The 18232-nt window shown below is 45.1% G+C and overlaps 1 protein-coding gene across 1 annotated transcript in view; it reads right to left on the minus strand.

Annotated features, from left to right (window-relative positions):
- Positions 1–18232, minus strand: part of LIG1 (DNA ligase 1) — a gene marked incomplete in the record, with an annotated part of 1422011 nt that overhangs the window by 985845 nt on the left and 417934 nt on the right. The window contains 1 exon segment of the mRNA XM_044078332.1: positions 16243–16353. Within this exon segment, the coding sequence (XP_043934267.1) occupies positions 16243–16353 (111 nt within the window).

Below are 18232 nucleotides of genomic sequence, written 5' to 3' on the forward strand. Positions count from 1 at the left end.
GGTGGTGTTGTCTGTTTTGATCAGTACAGGTCCCGAGGAGAGTAGGGGTCTGAAAGCTGTCAGGGCGTGCTGAACAGCTAACATCTTTTTTTGGCTGATATGCAGATGTATTTGATTTGGACTCCAATGGCCCTGAATGCACCTGCCGTCCATTTGTGCACCCCAGGCATAGTCTGATGAGTCTGTGGTGAGGGTCTGGGTGGTGTGGGGTTGTGAGAAGGGAAGTCCCTTGTTGTGGTTGTATGCTGCTGCCTACCAAAGAAAATCTTTCCTTAGACAACGTGTCATTGGTATGAGAGTTTCCAGGTGTTGAGTGTGTTGACACCAAAGGCTTTTTAGGTACTACTATAGTTTCCTCATATGCAGTTTGGCATATAGAATGAGTAGGATGCAGGAGGCCATTGAACCCTAGAGCTTACAGGATTTTCCTTGCGGATAACTGGGTTCTGGTGGCTAGTTGAGAGAAGTAGCCTGTCAGGTAGGCTTGTTTTTCTGGAGTAAGGAATGCCAGTTGGGATGCTGTGTCCAGGCTTGCTCCCAGGAATACAATTTTTTGTGTGGGGATTAGTTTTGATGTCTTTTCATTGACAGTATACCCCAGGGAGGTCAGCAGGAACTTTATAAAGGTCAGGTGCTGTAGCAGCTTTTCCTGACTGTCTGCCTGAATCAGGCAGTCGTCTAAGTATGAGTAAATTTGAATATTTCTTTGTCTGCAAAAAGCAATGGCGGGAGCCAGACATTTTGTGAAAACTCTGGGAGCAGTTGATAAGCCAAAGTAAAGTGCAGAGAAATGAATGTGCATAGATCCTGCCCTGAAACGGAGATATTTCCTGCATGATTCCCTGATTGGGATGTGTAGGTAGGCCTCTTTTAGGTCTAGGGTGGCTAACCAAGCATCCTTGGAAAGCATTGGTAGAAGCTGTTGGAGGGTGAGCATTTTGAATTTTGGTATCACCAGAAAGGTGTTTAGAATGGATAGATCTAGGATGGGGCACCATGTGCCCTCTTTTCTGGGTACCAGGAGGAGTCTGGACTAGAAACCTTGGCCTATATGTTCTGCAGGAACAGGCTGAATTGCCCTCATGGAGAGCAGGGAAAGGACTTGCTTTTTGGCCTTTGACCACTGGTTTGGAGGAAGATCTGGGAACCCTTTTGGGGTTGGCGGGGTGTGGAAATAAAATTTGTATCCCTGGGACACTGTGTTGAGGACCCATCAGTCGTCGTTAATGGTGGCCCAAGTGCTTGCATGGAAGGAGAGTTTTCCTCCTAGGGGCACAAGCAGGTGGGCAGAGGTAAGGGGAGGAAGTGAAAAGTCATTGCAAGTTCTTACCATAAGGGGGTGGTTTTGCACTCCCTGTTTTGGAAGAGGAGGAACGCCATTGCTTAGATCTCTGCATTCCCTGGGGCTGCTGTCTGGGGGGGGGGGTCTGCTTCCACTGGGTCTGGGCTGAGCTGGCCTGGAGGAAGCAGGAAAGGACCAGTGCTTGGAAGAGCAATGTCTACTGAACCTCAGAGGCTGGACCGGTAAGAAGTCTAATTGTCTGCATAGATTTAGCTTTTTCTTCCATCTTTTTTAAGATCTCTTCTGCCTTGGTGCCAAATAAGTTGCCTTTGTTCAAGGGTGTGTCCAATAATTTGGATTTAACATGGTCTGGCAAGGTCTGTTCCTTAAGCCAAGCATGCCTTCTACGGACAGAACCAGTGACTGCTGCCCTGCAAGATGCTTCTAGGGATTCAAAGCCACACTGTAAAATTCTTGTAATTCTTTATTTTCTGCACAAGCAGGAAATGAAGACATTTTTTGTGTGAGGAGTTCCATGGTATGCTGCTGATATTTCAGCATGTGGAACTGACAATTTAATGCTCTAATAGCAAGAGTAGCAGAGGTGTATACTTTTTTACCCCATCTGACTAATGCTCGGGAATCCCTATCTGAGGGAGTGGGATTCTTAGCTGAAGTTGCTTTGATTCTTTTAGGTCCTTGAGAGATGACCTTGGGGTCAGCAGTAGGATTTTTGAAAAGAAATTTGTGAGTCAGGGACTCCAATACCCGTCAGGTTTGCTGGGAGCAGGAGGAAGGGTGTCAGGAGTCTGACTGGATTCCATAAAAACATCATCCACAACATCCAGGACAGGAGGAATGGCCAAAGGTCTGTGCTGTGGTAGATCTAAGAATTCCCAGAGTCTCTTTTTTGACCGAGGAAAGTCCTGACATTCCCATTGGAAATGCTCCCTTAAAGTATGCAGGGTTTCTCCAAATGAAAAATCCTCGGGTGGAGAGGGAGAAGGAATGGATTCCTCTGCAGCAGAATCCTCATAAGCAGAGAGGGGTTGCATATCTTCATATTCAGATGTGTCAGAGCGATCGGATTCCTGTTCAGATAAAACTACTGGGGACAGGTCTCTTTTTTTTGGAAGGGGTAGCCTGGCTTCCCCTGATAAGCATAAGGTCTTCTGCCATTTTAAGCATTTGAGACTGAGGCAAGGAAGCAGGTGCCTGAGCTTGGGTCGTTGGTTTTCTGGGTGTGGTTCGTACCCTAGGCCTTAGAAACTCAGTAGTTTTAGAAAGAACTGAAGACACGAAAGAAGTCATCGGTCTGTGTCGAGTATCGGCAGTACGAAGTACTTCCTCAGAAGCCAGTGCCTGCTCAGCGGCTCCAGACCCATCCAAGGTAGAGACATCTGCAGGATCCTTAGTCGAAGAAGAGTCTTCTGGCATACCAGACTCCAAAAGGGTCTCGGTAGTGGCCTGCGAATTCACAGAAGCGGGCATCAGGGGCTGCGAAAGCACCTCACTGAGGACCAGAGAAAGTACAGTTGTGTACACTTACCATAAATGTAGATGTTAGAGTGTATTCACTGTTGCAGTCATCATACTTGGGGTTAGTATTTCTGCGTCAGTTGCTGTCACTTCAGGACTGATGTCAGGTCGTCAGTGGTATAAAAACAGGCAGCCAATGCCATTACATCAGTTTTTCTTGCCCCAAATGTCAGGAGCCCCCAAATAGGAAGCTAAGTTATGGTGGAAAAACACCACCAGTAAAAAGTAAATACCAATAGCCCTGTAAGGAGTAAGGAAGAGAGAGAGACAAGGGGGCAGGAGGGTGGGAAACCAGGACTGCAACAGTGAATATACTCTAATTTATGGTAAGTGTACACAACTGTACTATGTTCTTCATGTTTCACTGTTGCAGTCATCACACTTGGGTTGATTCCCAAAACTAAAGAATGGATGGAGGCCGTCAAGAAGAGTTGGGGCTGGCTAGTATGCCCTGCAGGACTGCGGTTGCAAAGCCCGCCCTGGATTTGGAAAAGATAGGCAGGTGGTAATGCTTGGTGAAGGTATGAACAGAACTCCAAGTTGCAGCTTCCAGAATGTTTCTGGTAGGGACTCTGAGAAAGGCTGCAGAGGCTGAAGTGGCCCTAGTGGAATGTGTTCTGAACAACTGAGGGGGTGGTTTCCTATGGTGTTTGTAACAGAAATGGATACAGTGTGCTATCCATTTGGAGATGGTTTGCTTTGATATGGCCTTGCCCACTGCCCCTGGTGCAAAGCGGACTAGTAACTGGTCAGATTTCGTAAAGGGCTTAGTGCTATCAAGGTACAATCTGAGCTGTCTGTGCACATCTAAAAAGTGCAGGATCCTTTCCCCCTTATTTTGAGGATTATGGAAAAAGGTGGGCAAATGGATAGATTGGTTGAGAGCCACACTGGACACCACTTTAGGCATGAAAGTTGGGTTAGTCCTGAGGGAAACCCTGTCAGCATGAAAAATAATGAAGGGTTCCACACGCATAAGTGCTTGTAGCTCCGACACTCTTCTGGCTGAAGTGATGGCCAGAAGCAAGGCTGTATTCCAAGGGAGGAACTTTAGCTCTGCTGATGCTGCAGGCTCAAAGTGGGGTAAGCGTGAGCTTTTCCAACACAAAGTTAAGGTCCCAAGCATGGGGAGGACAGAAGTTGCTAGCCCCTCTCAGGAACTGCTTGATGAGAGGGTGCGGGAAGAGAAGTGGCTCAGTGCTGTAATGAGCAGAAATGGCAGAGGCAAGGATCTTAATGGAAGAGAAGGATAGGCCCTTGTGGAGTAGGTCTGCTAGGTAATCCAGGATGAGTGGTAGGGAGGGCCTGTGCTGGGTCCGCTCCTTTAGTTTGGATCCAGGAATAATACCTTTTCCACTTGTCAGCATAGGCTTTTCTAGTACTCGGTCATCTGGCTTCACGTATGACTTCCAGTACCTACTTGCTTAGGCTGGCCACTGGAGGAGAAGTCAAGGAATAAGCCAGGCTGCAAGTTTCAGGGTCTGCAATTGTGGATGCAAGAACTGTCCCTCCTGCTGAGTCAGGAGAGTTGGGATCTGTGGGAGGTGCCATGGAGGGAATGATGACAGACTGCGCAGTAGTGGGTACCAGTGTTGGCGTGGCCAGTCTGGGGCAATCAGGATTGCCCTTGGTCTTTCCTCCCTTATCTTGAGTTAATACTCTTGTAAGAAGAGGTAGAGTGCGAAAAGCATAGATTGAGAGGTTTGCCCACTGGAAGGATAGGGCATCCACTTTCCAGGCCTTGCTGTGAGGTTTCCTGGTGCAGAATTTGCTGAGTTGGTGGTTGTAGGGGGAGGCAAATATGTCCACCTTCGGGGTACCCCATTCCTGGGTCACAAGGCTGAAGGTGTTGTGGATTAATTGCCACTTGTGTGGGTCTAGGAGATTTTTGCTTAGGTTGTCTGCCAGAGAGTTTTGTTTGCCTGGCAGGAAGTGAGCTTACACATGAACATGCATGGCTGAGGCCGTGTTCCAGAGGAACAAGGCTAGCCTGCAGAGTGGGTAAGAGTGGGTTCACCCCTGCTTGTTGATGTACCACATCACTGTGGTGTTGTCGGTTTTGATTAGTAGGGGCCTCAGAGAGAAAATGGATCTGAAAGCTGTCAGAGCATGCTAAATTGCTAACATCTCCTTTTTTTGATGTACAGATGAATTTGATTTGGGAATCCAGTGGCCCTGAATGCCCCTACCGTCCAGATGTGCACCCCAGGCATAGTCTGATGCGTCAGTGGTTATGTTCTGGGCGGCGTGGGGTTGTTTAAAGGGAAGCCCTTTGTTGTGGTTGCATGCTGCTGCCCACCAAAGGAACTCTTTCCTTAGACAAGGTATCACATAGGTATGACAGTTTCAAGGTCCAGAGAATGGTGGCACCAAAGACTTTTTAAGTGCCACTGAAGTTTCCTCATATGCAGTCTGGCATATAGAATTAGTAGAATGTAGGAGGCCATGAACCAAGCTTGCAGGATTTTCCTTTTACTTTTTTAGGATTTTACTTTTGAGAAAAGCAGCCTGTCAGATAGATTTGTTTTTCTGGAGTAAGGAATGCCATCTGGGATGCTGTGTCCAAGCTTGTTCCCAGGAATACAATTTTTTGACTGGGGACCAGTTTGGATTTCTTTTCATTGATAGTGTACCCCAGGGAGGTTAAAAGGTCCTTTAGAAATGCCAGGTGCTGCAACAGCTTTTCCTGTCTACCTGAATCAGGCAATTGTCCAAGTAGGGGTACATTTGAATATTTCTCTGTCTGCAATAGGCAATGGCTGGAGCCGGGCATTTTGTGAAAACTCTGGGAGCAGTGGATAAGCCAAACGGAAATACAGAGAACTGATAATGCAAGTCCTGCCCTGAAATATAGATATTTGCTGCAGGAGTCCCTGACTGGGATGTGCAGATAGGCCTCTTTTAGATCTAGAGTGGCTAACCAGGCATCTTTGGACAGCATAGGGAGAAGCTGCTGTAGGGTGAGCATTTTAAATTTTGGTACCACAAGGAATGCGTTTAGAATGGATAGATCTAAGATTGGGCGCAAAGTGCCCTCTTTTCCTGAGTACCAGGAAAAGTCTGGAATAAAAACCATGGCCTATCTGTTCTGCAGGAACAGGCTGAATTACCCTTATGGAGAGCAGGGACTGAACTTGGTTTTGTGCCTCTGCCGGCTTGTTTGGAGGAAGGTCTGGGAACCCTTTTGGGGTTGGCAGCATGTGGAAATAAAATGTGTACCCCTGGGATACTATGTTGTGGACCCATCTATCGTTGGTGATGGAGGTCCAGTTTTTTTGCATGGTGGGCAAGTTTACCTCCTAGGGGCACGAGCCAAGCAATTGGGCAGAGGTGAGGAAAGGAGTTGAGAAGTCATTGTGAATCCTTTCCGTACAGCAGAGGCTTAGCACTCCTTGTTTTAGAAGTGGAGGTACTCCATTGCTTAGATCTCTGCATACCCTGAGACTGTAGTCTGGGGGGGGGGGGTCTGTTTCCCCTAAGTGTAGCTTTAGGTGGCCGTGAGGGGGCTGGAAAGCACCAATGTTTTGAGGGGCAATGCCTATTGAATCTTGGAGGCTTCACTTGCAAACAATCTCTGGCTGTCTGCATAGACTTAGCTTTTTCCTTCCAACTTCTTTAAAACCTCTTCTGCTTTGGTGCCAAACAGATTGTCCTTGTTCAAAGGTGCGTCCAATAATTCTGATTTGACATGGTCTGGCAAGGTCTGCTACTTAAGCCAGGCATGCCTCTAAGTAGAGAACCTGTGACTGCTGCCCTGCAAGATGCTTCTAGGGCGTCAAACCCACATTGCAGGGTATGCTTGCTGACTTGGCTTGCAGAGTACATAAGCTCCTGTGATTCTTTATTTTCTGCACAGGCAGGGAAGGTAGATAATTTTTGCTTAAGTTCCATAGTATGTTGCTGGTATTTCAGCATGTGGAACTGACAAGTTAATGCTCTAACGGCAAGAGTTGCAGAGGTGTATACTTTTTTACCCCATCTGTCTAAAGCTCGTGAATCCCTGTCCGAAGGGGTGGAATCCTTAACTGTAGTTGCTTTTATTCCTTTAGGTCCTTGGGAGAGGACCTCTGGGTCAGCAGTAGGATTTTTGAAAATAAATTTGTGAGAGTCACTCTGTAGTACCTGTCAGGTTTCCTGGGAGTAGGGGGTAAAGTATCAGGAGTTAGACTGGACTCTATAAAGACATCATCCACAACATCCAGAACAGGAGGGACAGCTAAGGGTCTATGCTGTGGCAAGTCTAAAAATTCCCAGAGTCTCTTTTTGGACAGAGGATAACCTTGGCATTCCCAATGGAAATGCTCTCTCAAAGTATGCAGGGTTTCACCAAAAGAAAAATCTTCTGGAGGGGAGGCAGAAGAAATTGATTCCTCTGCATCTGAATCCTTATAGGCAGATAAGGGCATGTCTTCATACTCGGAAACCTCAGAGTCATCACGGATATCCTTCAGAAGTGACTCACGGAAACAGATAGCTGGTGCCAGAGCCATGGCCTGAAGTTAAACGCCAAAAAATGTATAGTCATACCCTTCGGGAAAAACAAGGTAACCCCATGCTACCATATAGGTGGCAATCCACTAAGCACAGAAGAGGTTATCAGGGACCTGGGGACCCAGGTTGACAGTGGCCTTTCTTTTGACACTCACGTTGCTAAAGTGGTTAGAAAGACCTTCTACATTGCCCACCTGATCATGAAGGGATTCACATCCAGATCTAGTGAGGTCATTGTTCCCCTGTACTCTTCACTTATCAGACCAATGATCGAGTACAATGCCCCATTCGGGATGCATCTCACCAGACATCTGCAGCAATTGGAGAGACCCCAAAAGTTCCTCTCCAAAAGGATAAAGGGACTCCAAAATCTGTCATATGCTGCCAGATTGAAGAAACTCCAGCTCTATTCAGTCGGATACCGTCTGCTCAGAGGTGACATGTGCCTGACATACAAGGCCATGTCCAACCCGGAATTAATGGACATGCTCCACCTCAAAAAATCCAAATCCACCAAAACCACTAGAGCAAGCGACTTAAACCTTAGCACGGATATAAATAGGACGTGCTGGAGGGATAGATTTATCACTCAGAGACTCCCTATGCTGTGGAATAAAATCCCGGTCCATGTGAGGCAGAGCACCTCGCTGGCCCTGTTCAAGAGAAATCTTGACCTGTGGATGGGAGATCGTAGGTTTACCCCGGGAATCATCTCTGTGTCACTGCTGGACAGAGGCACAACAAACTAATGGGCACAGTATTTTTTCATATAAGGGGTGGCGTAAGCCACAAAACTTTGGGCTAGGCTTATAAATGCCTTAGGGCAGATAGCCTAGTATAAACCTAAGAACCTATGAACCTATGAACTCTTGGTCAGATAAGAATGCTGGGGACAAATCTCTTTTTCTGTTAGCATGGGAAGGCTGGCTTCCCCTAATCAGCATGATCAGGTCTTCCGCCATTTTAAGTATCTGTGACTGTGGCAAGGAAGCAGGAGCTTGAGTTTGAGTCATTTTTTTTAGGCATAGCTCATACTCTTGGCCTTTGAAACTCGGTAGTTTTAGAAAGAACACAAGACAGGAATGAAGTTGTCGGTTTGTGTCGAGTATCGGTAGTGCGAAGAACTTCATCAGAAGCCGGTGCCTGCACAGCGGCTCCGGACCTATCCAAGATAGAAACATCTGAAGGTTCCATAGTCAAAGAAGAGTCTCGCGGCATACCGGACTCCGAACGGGTCTCGGTAGCGACCTGCGAATCCATCGAAGCGGACATCAGGGACTGCAAAAGCGCCTCACTGAGGACCAGCAAACATCGACTAGCTTAATGGAAGCATCGTTGGTATATTTGGACCTGTGCAGTCTGTCTCTGTCTTTATCCATACGTTTTTTTGGAAGATTGGTAGTCAAGATGGCTTACTAAAGCCATTTCAGAATACGGAGAATGAAAATGAAAGTATTTAGCTATAATAAGGGCCTGACAACGAATAGCTCGGGCACTGAACAAAGCACAAAACTGGCATCGAGGTATGTCATGGTCATGGTCTGGGCCTAAACAGGTGATGCAGTAAGAATGGAAATCTCGGTGTGGTATTTGCTTTCCACAGGCGAAGCAATTGTTAACTTTTTGTGACATTGGTTAGAGCAAGAAAAAAGGATCCCCAATGGGGTACTTAGCTTTAGAAGACTTCAAGATGATTCAATTTCGGAAACGAAAACTCAGGTAGCAGCCAACCGGCACTCGTGCAAACTGCTTCTGCTTCGGGCTCCTCGGCAGTGATGACTGATGTAATGGCGTCTGCTGCCTGTTTTTATATCACTGACGACCCAATTTCAGTCCTGAAGCGACAGCAACTGACACAGAAATACCAAGCTTCTGGTATTCGGGCTGACTGAGGGCTAACCCTGGCAGGATAACCCCAATTGTGATGACTGCAACAGTGAAAGACTAAGAACATCTGACAACTAGCTTTACGGAAGCATCGTCGGCAGTTTTGGACCTATGCGGTCTGTCTCTGTCTTCATCCTTACATTTTTTGGAAGATCAGTAGACGGATGGCTTACTGAAGCCCTAGCGGAATTAGAGGACTGAGAGCGGCAATATCTAGCTACAATAAAGGCCCGACGACTTATAGTTCTGGTGTTGAACAAAGCACAAAAGCGACTGCGGGGGACGTCGTGGCCTGGGCCTAAGCAGGTGACACAGTAAGAATGGAAGTCTCTGTGTGCTATTTGCTTTCCACAGGCTAGACAATTATTAACTTTTTCTGACATTGGTTAGAGCAAGAAAAAAGGATCCCCAACGGGGTACTTAGCCTTAGAAGACTTCAGCTTCGATTCAGAAACGAAAACCCAGGCAGCAGCTGACTGGCACTCGTGCAAACTGCTTCTGCTTCAGGCTCCTCGGCAAGAAAGACTGATGTAATGGCATCGGCTGCCTGATTTTATACCACTGACGAACTGACGTCAGTCCTGGAGCGACAGCAACCGATGCAGAAATACTAAGCCTCTGGTATTTGGGTCGACTGAGAGCTACCCCTGGCAGAATAACCCAAATGTGATACTGCAACACTGAAACATGAAGAACATCTGGGATGACTGGCAAGGATGAGAATGGGCTCTGGAAAAAAGGCATTGGAGTGATTATTGCTTTGATCAGTGTTTTCCAAGAGATCTTTTTCCAAGCAGATACATGGAGGAAGAATCTCTTCTGAGTGCTTTGAATGAAGACAACCCAGTCAGATATTCAAGAAGTACAGTTTTGTACCTACCATAAATGTAGATGTTCGAGTGTATTCACTGATGCAGTCATTGCACTTGGGTTATCCTGCCGTCAGGCGGTCCTGCAGTCGGCCAGAGTTCCAAAGTCTTGGTCTGGCATTGGTTGCTGTCGCTTCTTCCCTGACGTCAGTGCGCCAGGGGTATACAAGATGCAGCCGACGCCATTTTCTTCAGTTTTTCTTGCCCCAGATGTCAGGTGCCCCCAAATAGGTAGGCAATACATACTGCTAATAAAACATACATAAAAAATAAAACCCAAACCTTCAGTTACCAGCAAATACACCACATAGGTAGTATAGGTTAGAAAGGTACAGATAAGTCCCAGCTAAGAAAGAGGGGATGGAGGGAGGGTAACCTGGACTGCAGCAGTGAATACACTTGAACATCTACATTTATGGTAGGTACAAAACTGTACTATGTTCATCGTGTTTCACTGCTGCAGTCATTACACTTGGGTTGAATCCCAAAGCTGAGGTAGGATGGCTGGTTCTATAGAGGATTTGGGGTGGCTATGAGGCCCTGCAGCACTGCAGTGGCAAAGCCAACTCTGGATTTAGAATAACGAGGCAAGTGATGATGTTTGGTAAAGGTGTGCACTGAACTCCAAGTTGCAGCTTCCAGGATATCTTTGGTAGGTACTCCTCTAAGGTAGGCAGTTGAAGTGGCTGTTGCCCTGGTGGAATGTGGCCTAATGTTGCTAGGTACAGTTTCCCATGCTGTGTGTAGCAGAAACGGATACAGTGTCCTATCCACTTTGAAATGGTCTGCTTTGAAATAGCTTTTCCCTGTGATCCTGCAGCATATGCTACAAACAATTGCTCAGTTTTCCTGAAAGCTTTTGCTTTGTCCAAGTAGAAATGCAGCTGTCTATGTCCAATGAATGCAGAAGTCTCTCCCCTTTATTCTGGGGATATGGATAAAAAGTTGGCAAGTGAATAGTTTGGTTAAGAGCCACACTGCAGACCACCTTTGGCATAAATGAAGGGTTTGTTCTTAAGGAAACCCTGTCTTGGTGAAAAATGATGAAAGGCTCCACTGCCATTAGTGTCTGTAACTCTTGAGACTCTTCATGCTGAGGTTATTGCCAGAAGCAGAGCAGTGTTCCATGACGCATTTTAATTATGCTGAATTGGCTGGCTCAAAAGGAGGTAACGTTAGTTTTTCCAAGACAAAATTAAGGTCCCAAGTTGGTGTTGGTGCTCTCCGGGGCGGTCTTATGTTTTTATCCCCTCTGAGGTACTGTTTTAGCAATGGATGAGAGAAAATAGGAGGATCTGTGTTGTAATGAGCAGAGATGGCAGAGGTGTGGATCTTAATGGATGAAAAGGATAGGCCTTTGTCCAGCATCTCAGTTAAGTATTGTAATAGCCGAGGAATATTTGGGACAAGAGGATCAAAGCTTTGAGCCTGGCTCCAGGCACAGAATCACCACTTTTCTGAAAAGGATTTCCTGCTGCTAGGCCTCCTGGCCTCCAAAATGACATCCATAACAACTTTAGAGAGAGGTGTTGTCTGCCTGACTAAGGAATCTGCCATGCAGCCAGGTTTAAGGTTTTGAGCTGGCTGTGCAGGATCTGATTGTTTTGTTGAGTCAGAAGATGCAGAATTTGAGGTAAAAATCCATGGTGGGCCTTGAGCTAAGTTCTTTAAGATTGGGTATCAGTGCTGAAGTGGTCAGTCTGGGGCCATCAGGATCATTTTTGTCTTTTCTTGTCTGGCTTTTAGGAGTACCTTTGAAAGGAGAGGCAGTGGGTGGGAAGGCATAAACTTTTAGGCTTTTCCAGCTGAACGAGAGAACATCCACTTTCCATGCTTGTGTGTAAGTCCTTGTGCAGAAATTCTGTAGTTGGCAATTCATTGGGGAGGCAAAAAGATCTATGTCTGGGCTCCCCCATTTTTGTGTTATCATGCTGAATACTTGTGGATTTAATTTCCACTCGTGAGGATCCATGACGTTTCTGCTTAAGTCGTCTGCCAGAGTATTTTTCTTTACTGGCAGGAATTGTGCTTGCAGATGAACTTGATAGGTTAGAGCTGTGTTCCACAAGGTCATGGCTTGTCTGCAGAGGGAATAAGAATGAGTGCCCCCTTGCTTGTTTATGTACCACATAACTGTGGTGTTGTCTGTCTTTAGTAATAGTTGTCCTGGATGGAGAAGGTCCTTGAAAGCTGTTAGGGCATTTTGTACAGCTAGCATCTCTTTTTGATTGATGTGGAGATGCATTTGGTCTGCGGCCCACTTGCCCTGAATACATTTTCCTGCCATGTGTGCTCCCCAGGCATAATCCGAAGCATCTATTGTTAGTGTCTGCCTGGCTGTGGGTAGAGTGAAAGGCTGTCCCTTGTTGAGGTGATATGCCTGTACCCACCATCGAAACTCCTGTTGTAGGCAGGGAATAAGTGGTATTACTGTTTCCAAACTGTGACAGTTGAGTCCAAACACTTTTTAGATCCCATTGTAATTTCCTCATATGCAGTCTGGCATATGGTATTAGTAGTATGCAGGATGCCATGAACCCCAAGGCCTGCAGAATTTTTCTTGCAGGGAGTTGGGTTTTTGTTGCCATCAATTGAAAGTACTGAGTCAGTTGTCTTTGCTTCTCTGGTGTGAGATAAGCCATCTGGGCTGTTGTATTTAAGCTGGCACCCAGGAATATTATCTCTTGTGAGGGCACTAGTTTTGACTTCTTTTCATTTACTGTGTACCCTAGGCAAGTTACCAATCTTTTTACAAATGCCAGATGCTGTAGAAGAATGTCCTTGCTCTCTGCTTGAATAAGGCAGTCGTCCAAGTATCGATATATTTGAATTCCTTTTTGTCTGCAAAATGCAATTACTGGTGCCAGGCATTTTGTGAAGACCCTGGGCGCAGTAGATAAGCCAAAGGGCAGTGCAGAGAATTGGTAATGCATTGAACCAGCTATGAATCTGAGGTATCTTGTGCAATTTTGTCTCATAGGGACATGCAGGTATGCCTCTTTGAGGTCCAAAGTAACAAGCCAAGCCTTCTTGCCCAGCATGGGGAGAAGCTGCTGAAGAGTCAACATTTTGAATTTCGGAACATCCAGGTAAGTATTTGGAGTAGAAAGGTCCAGTATGGGTCTCCAGGCTTTGTCCTTTCTGGGGACTAGGAAAAGTCTTGAGTAAAATCATTGTCCTTGTTCCTGTTGTGGCACTTTTTGAATAGCTCTCATGTCCATGAGGATTGTAATTTGTTTTTGTGCCTCTGCCCATTGATTTGGTGGCAGGTCTGGCATTCCTTTTAGCCTTGGTAGAGTGTGAAAGTGGAACCTGTAACCTTGACACACAATATTCAGAACCCATTTGTCTTGGGTGATTATATGCCAATTTTGTGACAAAACTGATAGTTTTCCCCCTAAGGGAGCTTCCAAAAGGTAAGTGCTTGGCATTTGAAGGGGGAAGTCATTGGGACTGTTTCCTATAAGGTTGTGACTTGTCTTCCCCTCCTTTTGGGGTTGATTGGGGTTGAAGCACCCCCACTGTCGTGGTCTGTAAGAACCTTGGGGCTGTGATCTGCCTCTTGGGCGTCTGCATCTGCCTCTCTGAGGTCTGTCTGACACTGGAAAGGACCAATTTTTGGAGGGCCAATTTCTGCTAAATCGAGGTGGCTGTACCTGTAAGAAATCCTTCACTGTTTGCAAAGACTTTGCCTTATCCTCTTAACACCAAATAAAATATCCTGCTGTAAAGGAGCATCCAATAATTTTGCCTTAACATGATCAGGTAAAACTTTGTTCTTTTAACTAAGCATGCCTTTGTATCACAGATCCTGTAACTGCTGCTCTACAAGAAGCCTCTACTGAATCAAAACCACATTGCAGAGTATGTTTTCCCACTTGTTCAGCTGCATGCAATAAATCCTGCATTTCCTTATAGTCAGGATGTTCTGAATTTGTAAGCATTTTCTGTTTTAACAGAGACATTAAATATTGTTGGTATTTAAGCATGTGAAACTGGCAATTTAAAGCTCTCACTGCTAAAGTTGCAGAAGTGTAAACTTTCTTCTCCCATCTGTCTAATGCTCTAGAATCCCGGTCAGAGGGAACTGGATTTTTAGCTGTGGAAGCCTTTACCCCTTTGGGACCCTGGGAAATAGTTTCTGGGTCAGCAACAGGGTTTTTACAAAGAAATTTGTGAGAGTCAGGGACTCTGTAGTACCTGTCTGGCTTGACTGGAGCAGGGGGCAAAGAATCAGGATTTAAAGTGGATTCAGAGAACACATCATCCACAATATCTAACACTGGCGGAACAGCAAGGGGCCTGTGCTGAGGCAACAAAAGAAAGTCTCTGAGCCTTTTCTTGGATTCTGAGTAATCCTGGCCCTCCCAATGGAAATGCTCCCTCATGGTATGTAAAGTTTCCCCAAAAGAGTAATCCTCAGGAGGAGAGGCTGAAGGACTTGATTCTTCAGCATCAGAGTCTTCATAGGGGGGTAAAGAAAAAGTTTCCCCAACGGGGTACTTAGCTTTATTGAAGACTTTGGTTCTGAAATTCGAATTGAAAATCTCAGGAGTTGGCCGACCGGCACTTGCAAACTGCTTTTGCTTCGGGCACCACGCGGCAAGAAAGACTGAAGAAAATGGCGTCGGCTGCATCTTATATACCCCTAGCGCACTGACATCAGGAAAGAAGAGACAGCAACCGACGCCAGACCAAGACTTTGGAACTCTGGCCGACTGTGGGACCGCCTGATGGCAGGATAACCCAAGTGTAATGACTGCAGCAGTGAAACACGATGAACATCTTCCATACTACCACACTAAAACAGTATGCACTCTCCTGAGAAGAGTCTAGGAAGGCAGTCTTGGATGACTGACTACTACCAGCTCCCCTCCTATTTATCAGGTTATAAACCAAATCTAACACTGTTTTTTTTTTTGTGACCTAGCAAGGGAGCACAGTTAAGAGGCTTCACTCCAACAGAAATTATAGCTTGACTCGTTTCTTTCATTTTCTGTGAGTTCATCTATTTCTGCTCCAAACAAGAAGACCATCTTGAAGAGAGAGTCTAGGAAAGGGACAATATTGTTTTTGGAATATTGGCTAAGTGCCAACAAACAGTATTGGTCCCACTGCTCAAGCAGTCCCTTCCATTGCACCATAATGCATATGAAGCTGCAAAGACATGAGAAAATAGACACCTGAGCATTGATCTCATCCCTCATGGAAATTGTTTCCTTGCAGCATACTGTACTTCGCCAGACTCATCATGCTGAAAATACACCATGAGCATCACAATTAAAAATCAGCAGGGTGAGGGTCAATGAAGCAAATACATACTTTCAGAATCTATGTAATACAGTTTTCATTTGGGGAAAGGACTGCTACACTCTTGGGGGGGGGGGGGGGGAGTGAAAGCTGTATAGGGCTGATGCCAAAATAGTTGCATCTGTTTTGGCAGTTGTGCCCATACTGAACACACCCCTTGGCCAGAAGCCAGAAAATCAAGTGAGCTTTCTTGAAAGCTGAAGGCACTGCATACATATACTTCCAAGTAATTTTAATTTTTGAGACATCTCTGAAGATACTGACAAATGGGAGAACTCAAGAAGGGATGATGAGGAAAATGAAGTGCCTCATGTAATGCCCAATTAGTGAAGGAACAAGCTCTGTTGACCAACCGAGTTTTCTTCTGCTTCAGATGCATAAATAACTTTACATCATAGATCTGTGAATGTGTTTTGCACAAGTACTTCCTTGGTTTCTTTGGGTGGAGGACAGAGTTAAGACTACATTTGAAAGACCAAGCAACCAATCTTGGTTTCTTATCTTGGGAACCCATTTTCAAATTTTAACTAACATGATGATGCACTTCAGCAACTGCAGCTACACTTGCACAATCCAAACCTACTGAAAATTTCAGTATAGTTTGATGCTTCCCACTGAGCCAAGTATTACTGCTAAGTTTTGGATACTTTTTCACCCTTTAATTTCAGAAACAAAAAGAAAAAAAGAAAAAAGGAATTGCATCCACTCAGGTTAGCAATCCTTCATATCTTTAAGTCACAGAACATGTATGTGAATACACTGAATTCACAAGACAGTATTGTACAGACACGCATTAAAATAATGAACTTTGCAATACCAGTAACGGAGTTCAGAGTTTCAAAACTTCACTTCTATGTTACTCACTTCTGTTTGTGATTCCAGCAAGCATCTGTTATAGGATGGTAACGAGCAGCTGAAGGATTGTAGTCTACTGTTGAATCTTGAGCAGAGTTCGGCTTAGAAGAGCCAAAGAAACTGGAAAAAAAAATATGCACATAAAGCTCCTACTGGATTTGGTAGATCCAAAAAAACTGTAAAAATGAGACAAAAAGTCATATACACACAGGAACTGTAAATACAAAGCAAACCTCCAATCATGCTACTAAAAATGTCCTCCAAGTTCCACTGTACAATAGTCTGCTTATTGTTTTCTTCAATTTATGTTAAGGTTGTTCTCACTTATGGGTCATGTAGCAATAGCAGAAGGAAAAATCAATCTAGCATACACCTCTTTCAACATCCCACTTAGGCTATAGCATTTCTTGCATATGCCACCAAGAAAATATGTACTAAAACTGTGGTGTAGACAAGTCCGTTAATTGTGGAGTTTAAATTTCACATAGAGGAAGGGTTCTCCAAAGGAGAGAGTGAAAATGTAGTACTACTTTATGAAGCTGTCAGACAATCTAGCAAGGAGTTCAGAATCCTACTCTAAGTCAAGACAGTCAAAAAGAATGGAAGCACATATCACTAGAATAGGATACCCATGGCCCAAGTCATGACAGATGTAAATCAAGGTGATCTACAAATTGAAACTGTAAGGTGCTCCCAAAGTACCACTCTGCACAAATGTAGACTCTCTTCATTAGAGTATGTCAAGTGACAGACTTCCTCACAAGCTCAGTCACTTCTGACACACGTTTGTAAATACAGCAGGATCAGAGGATCCTCAAAAAAAAAAAAAAGGGGGTGTGCAAGACTCTCCCATAGTACACAGACAAATAACTCCTGCTAGCTCTGCCACACTGAGCAGAAAAGGGAAAGGGAAACATTCGCCCTAGTGGTGAATTGGTCAGTTTCTGGATTGTCCTGCTTCTGAAAGATCTAAACCAAAAATACCGTAGTACAGCAAGCCAGTCAGCACATTCATTTCACCGAGGACAGGAAATACTGGCAAATAGGTCATGTTTCTTTGCACACTGAGTATGACTGCATGCTCTCCTGGTTGTTCAGCTTCTATATAATGAATTTTTGTAGGTCAGGACTAGAGGAGGTCCCCAGAAACCGTTTTCCCTCCAAAGTGTTTAGGATTAGGAGAACTGCACGCAGCTCCAGCTGAGTGAAATAGAGCCTCCTTTCCAGTTGGGACCACTCTCCTTAAACAATTAAGGAGAGGTAGAGGTGAACTTCCCTACTCACCGGTGAGGCATCCAGTGTCAGAACTTAGGCTGAAACTGGCTGCGTGACTGGAAGACCTACTCAAACAATGTGGGGTTAATCCAGTACTGAGAGAGGTACAGGGGAGCCTGATACCACGATCAGTATGCATCAGTGGCTCGTCATTGCTCACAACTCAAAATCTACCCCAACATCTTTTCTTATCTGAGATGACCTTGTCCATTTTTTTCTTTATCCCTTGCTCGTCCTCCTGGGTGGAAGAAAGGATCGCAAAGATGACAATAGAACCAAAGGCAGACCTTATCCTGGAGCTTACATTGTCATGTGAAAATACACAGAGCATCCCATGTTGCAGCCAAACAAATTTTATTCAACAAGGCATTCTTATAGAAGGTGTGAAAAGAAGACATTTCTTTAACTGAACATGTAGTTTAACTAAACGTGTAGCAGGTTTAACCAGTATAGACATTCAGTTAGTCACGTTGATAAGCTGTTTTTCAAAATATTCGGATCACAAGTTGCCAGAAGCTTTTAATTGGGATGTATTTCTTGTCAATTTGGACCTAACCTCCTAAACAAAGCTACCTTATGAACATCCAGTGTATGAGACAATTACCTTCCTCTTCAAGTTGATAAGCAAGTCTTCGTTGGGTGTGGGTCCATTTCATTTGCATTCTGAAGCAAGAGAGTGGCCTCCACAAGTCATACCTGAGCCAATAATTGTCAGTGTTTGGTC

Source organism: Protopterus annectens, chromosome 1.part1 (assembly GCF_019279795.1).
Source record: "Protopterus annectens isolate FY-2018-M chromosome 1.part1, PAN1.0, whole genome shotgun sequence".
In the NCBI taxonomy this organism is placed as follows: domain Eukaryota; kingdom Metazoa; phylum Chordata; order Ceratodontiformes; family Protopteridae; genus Protopterus; species Protopterus annectens.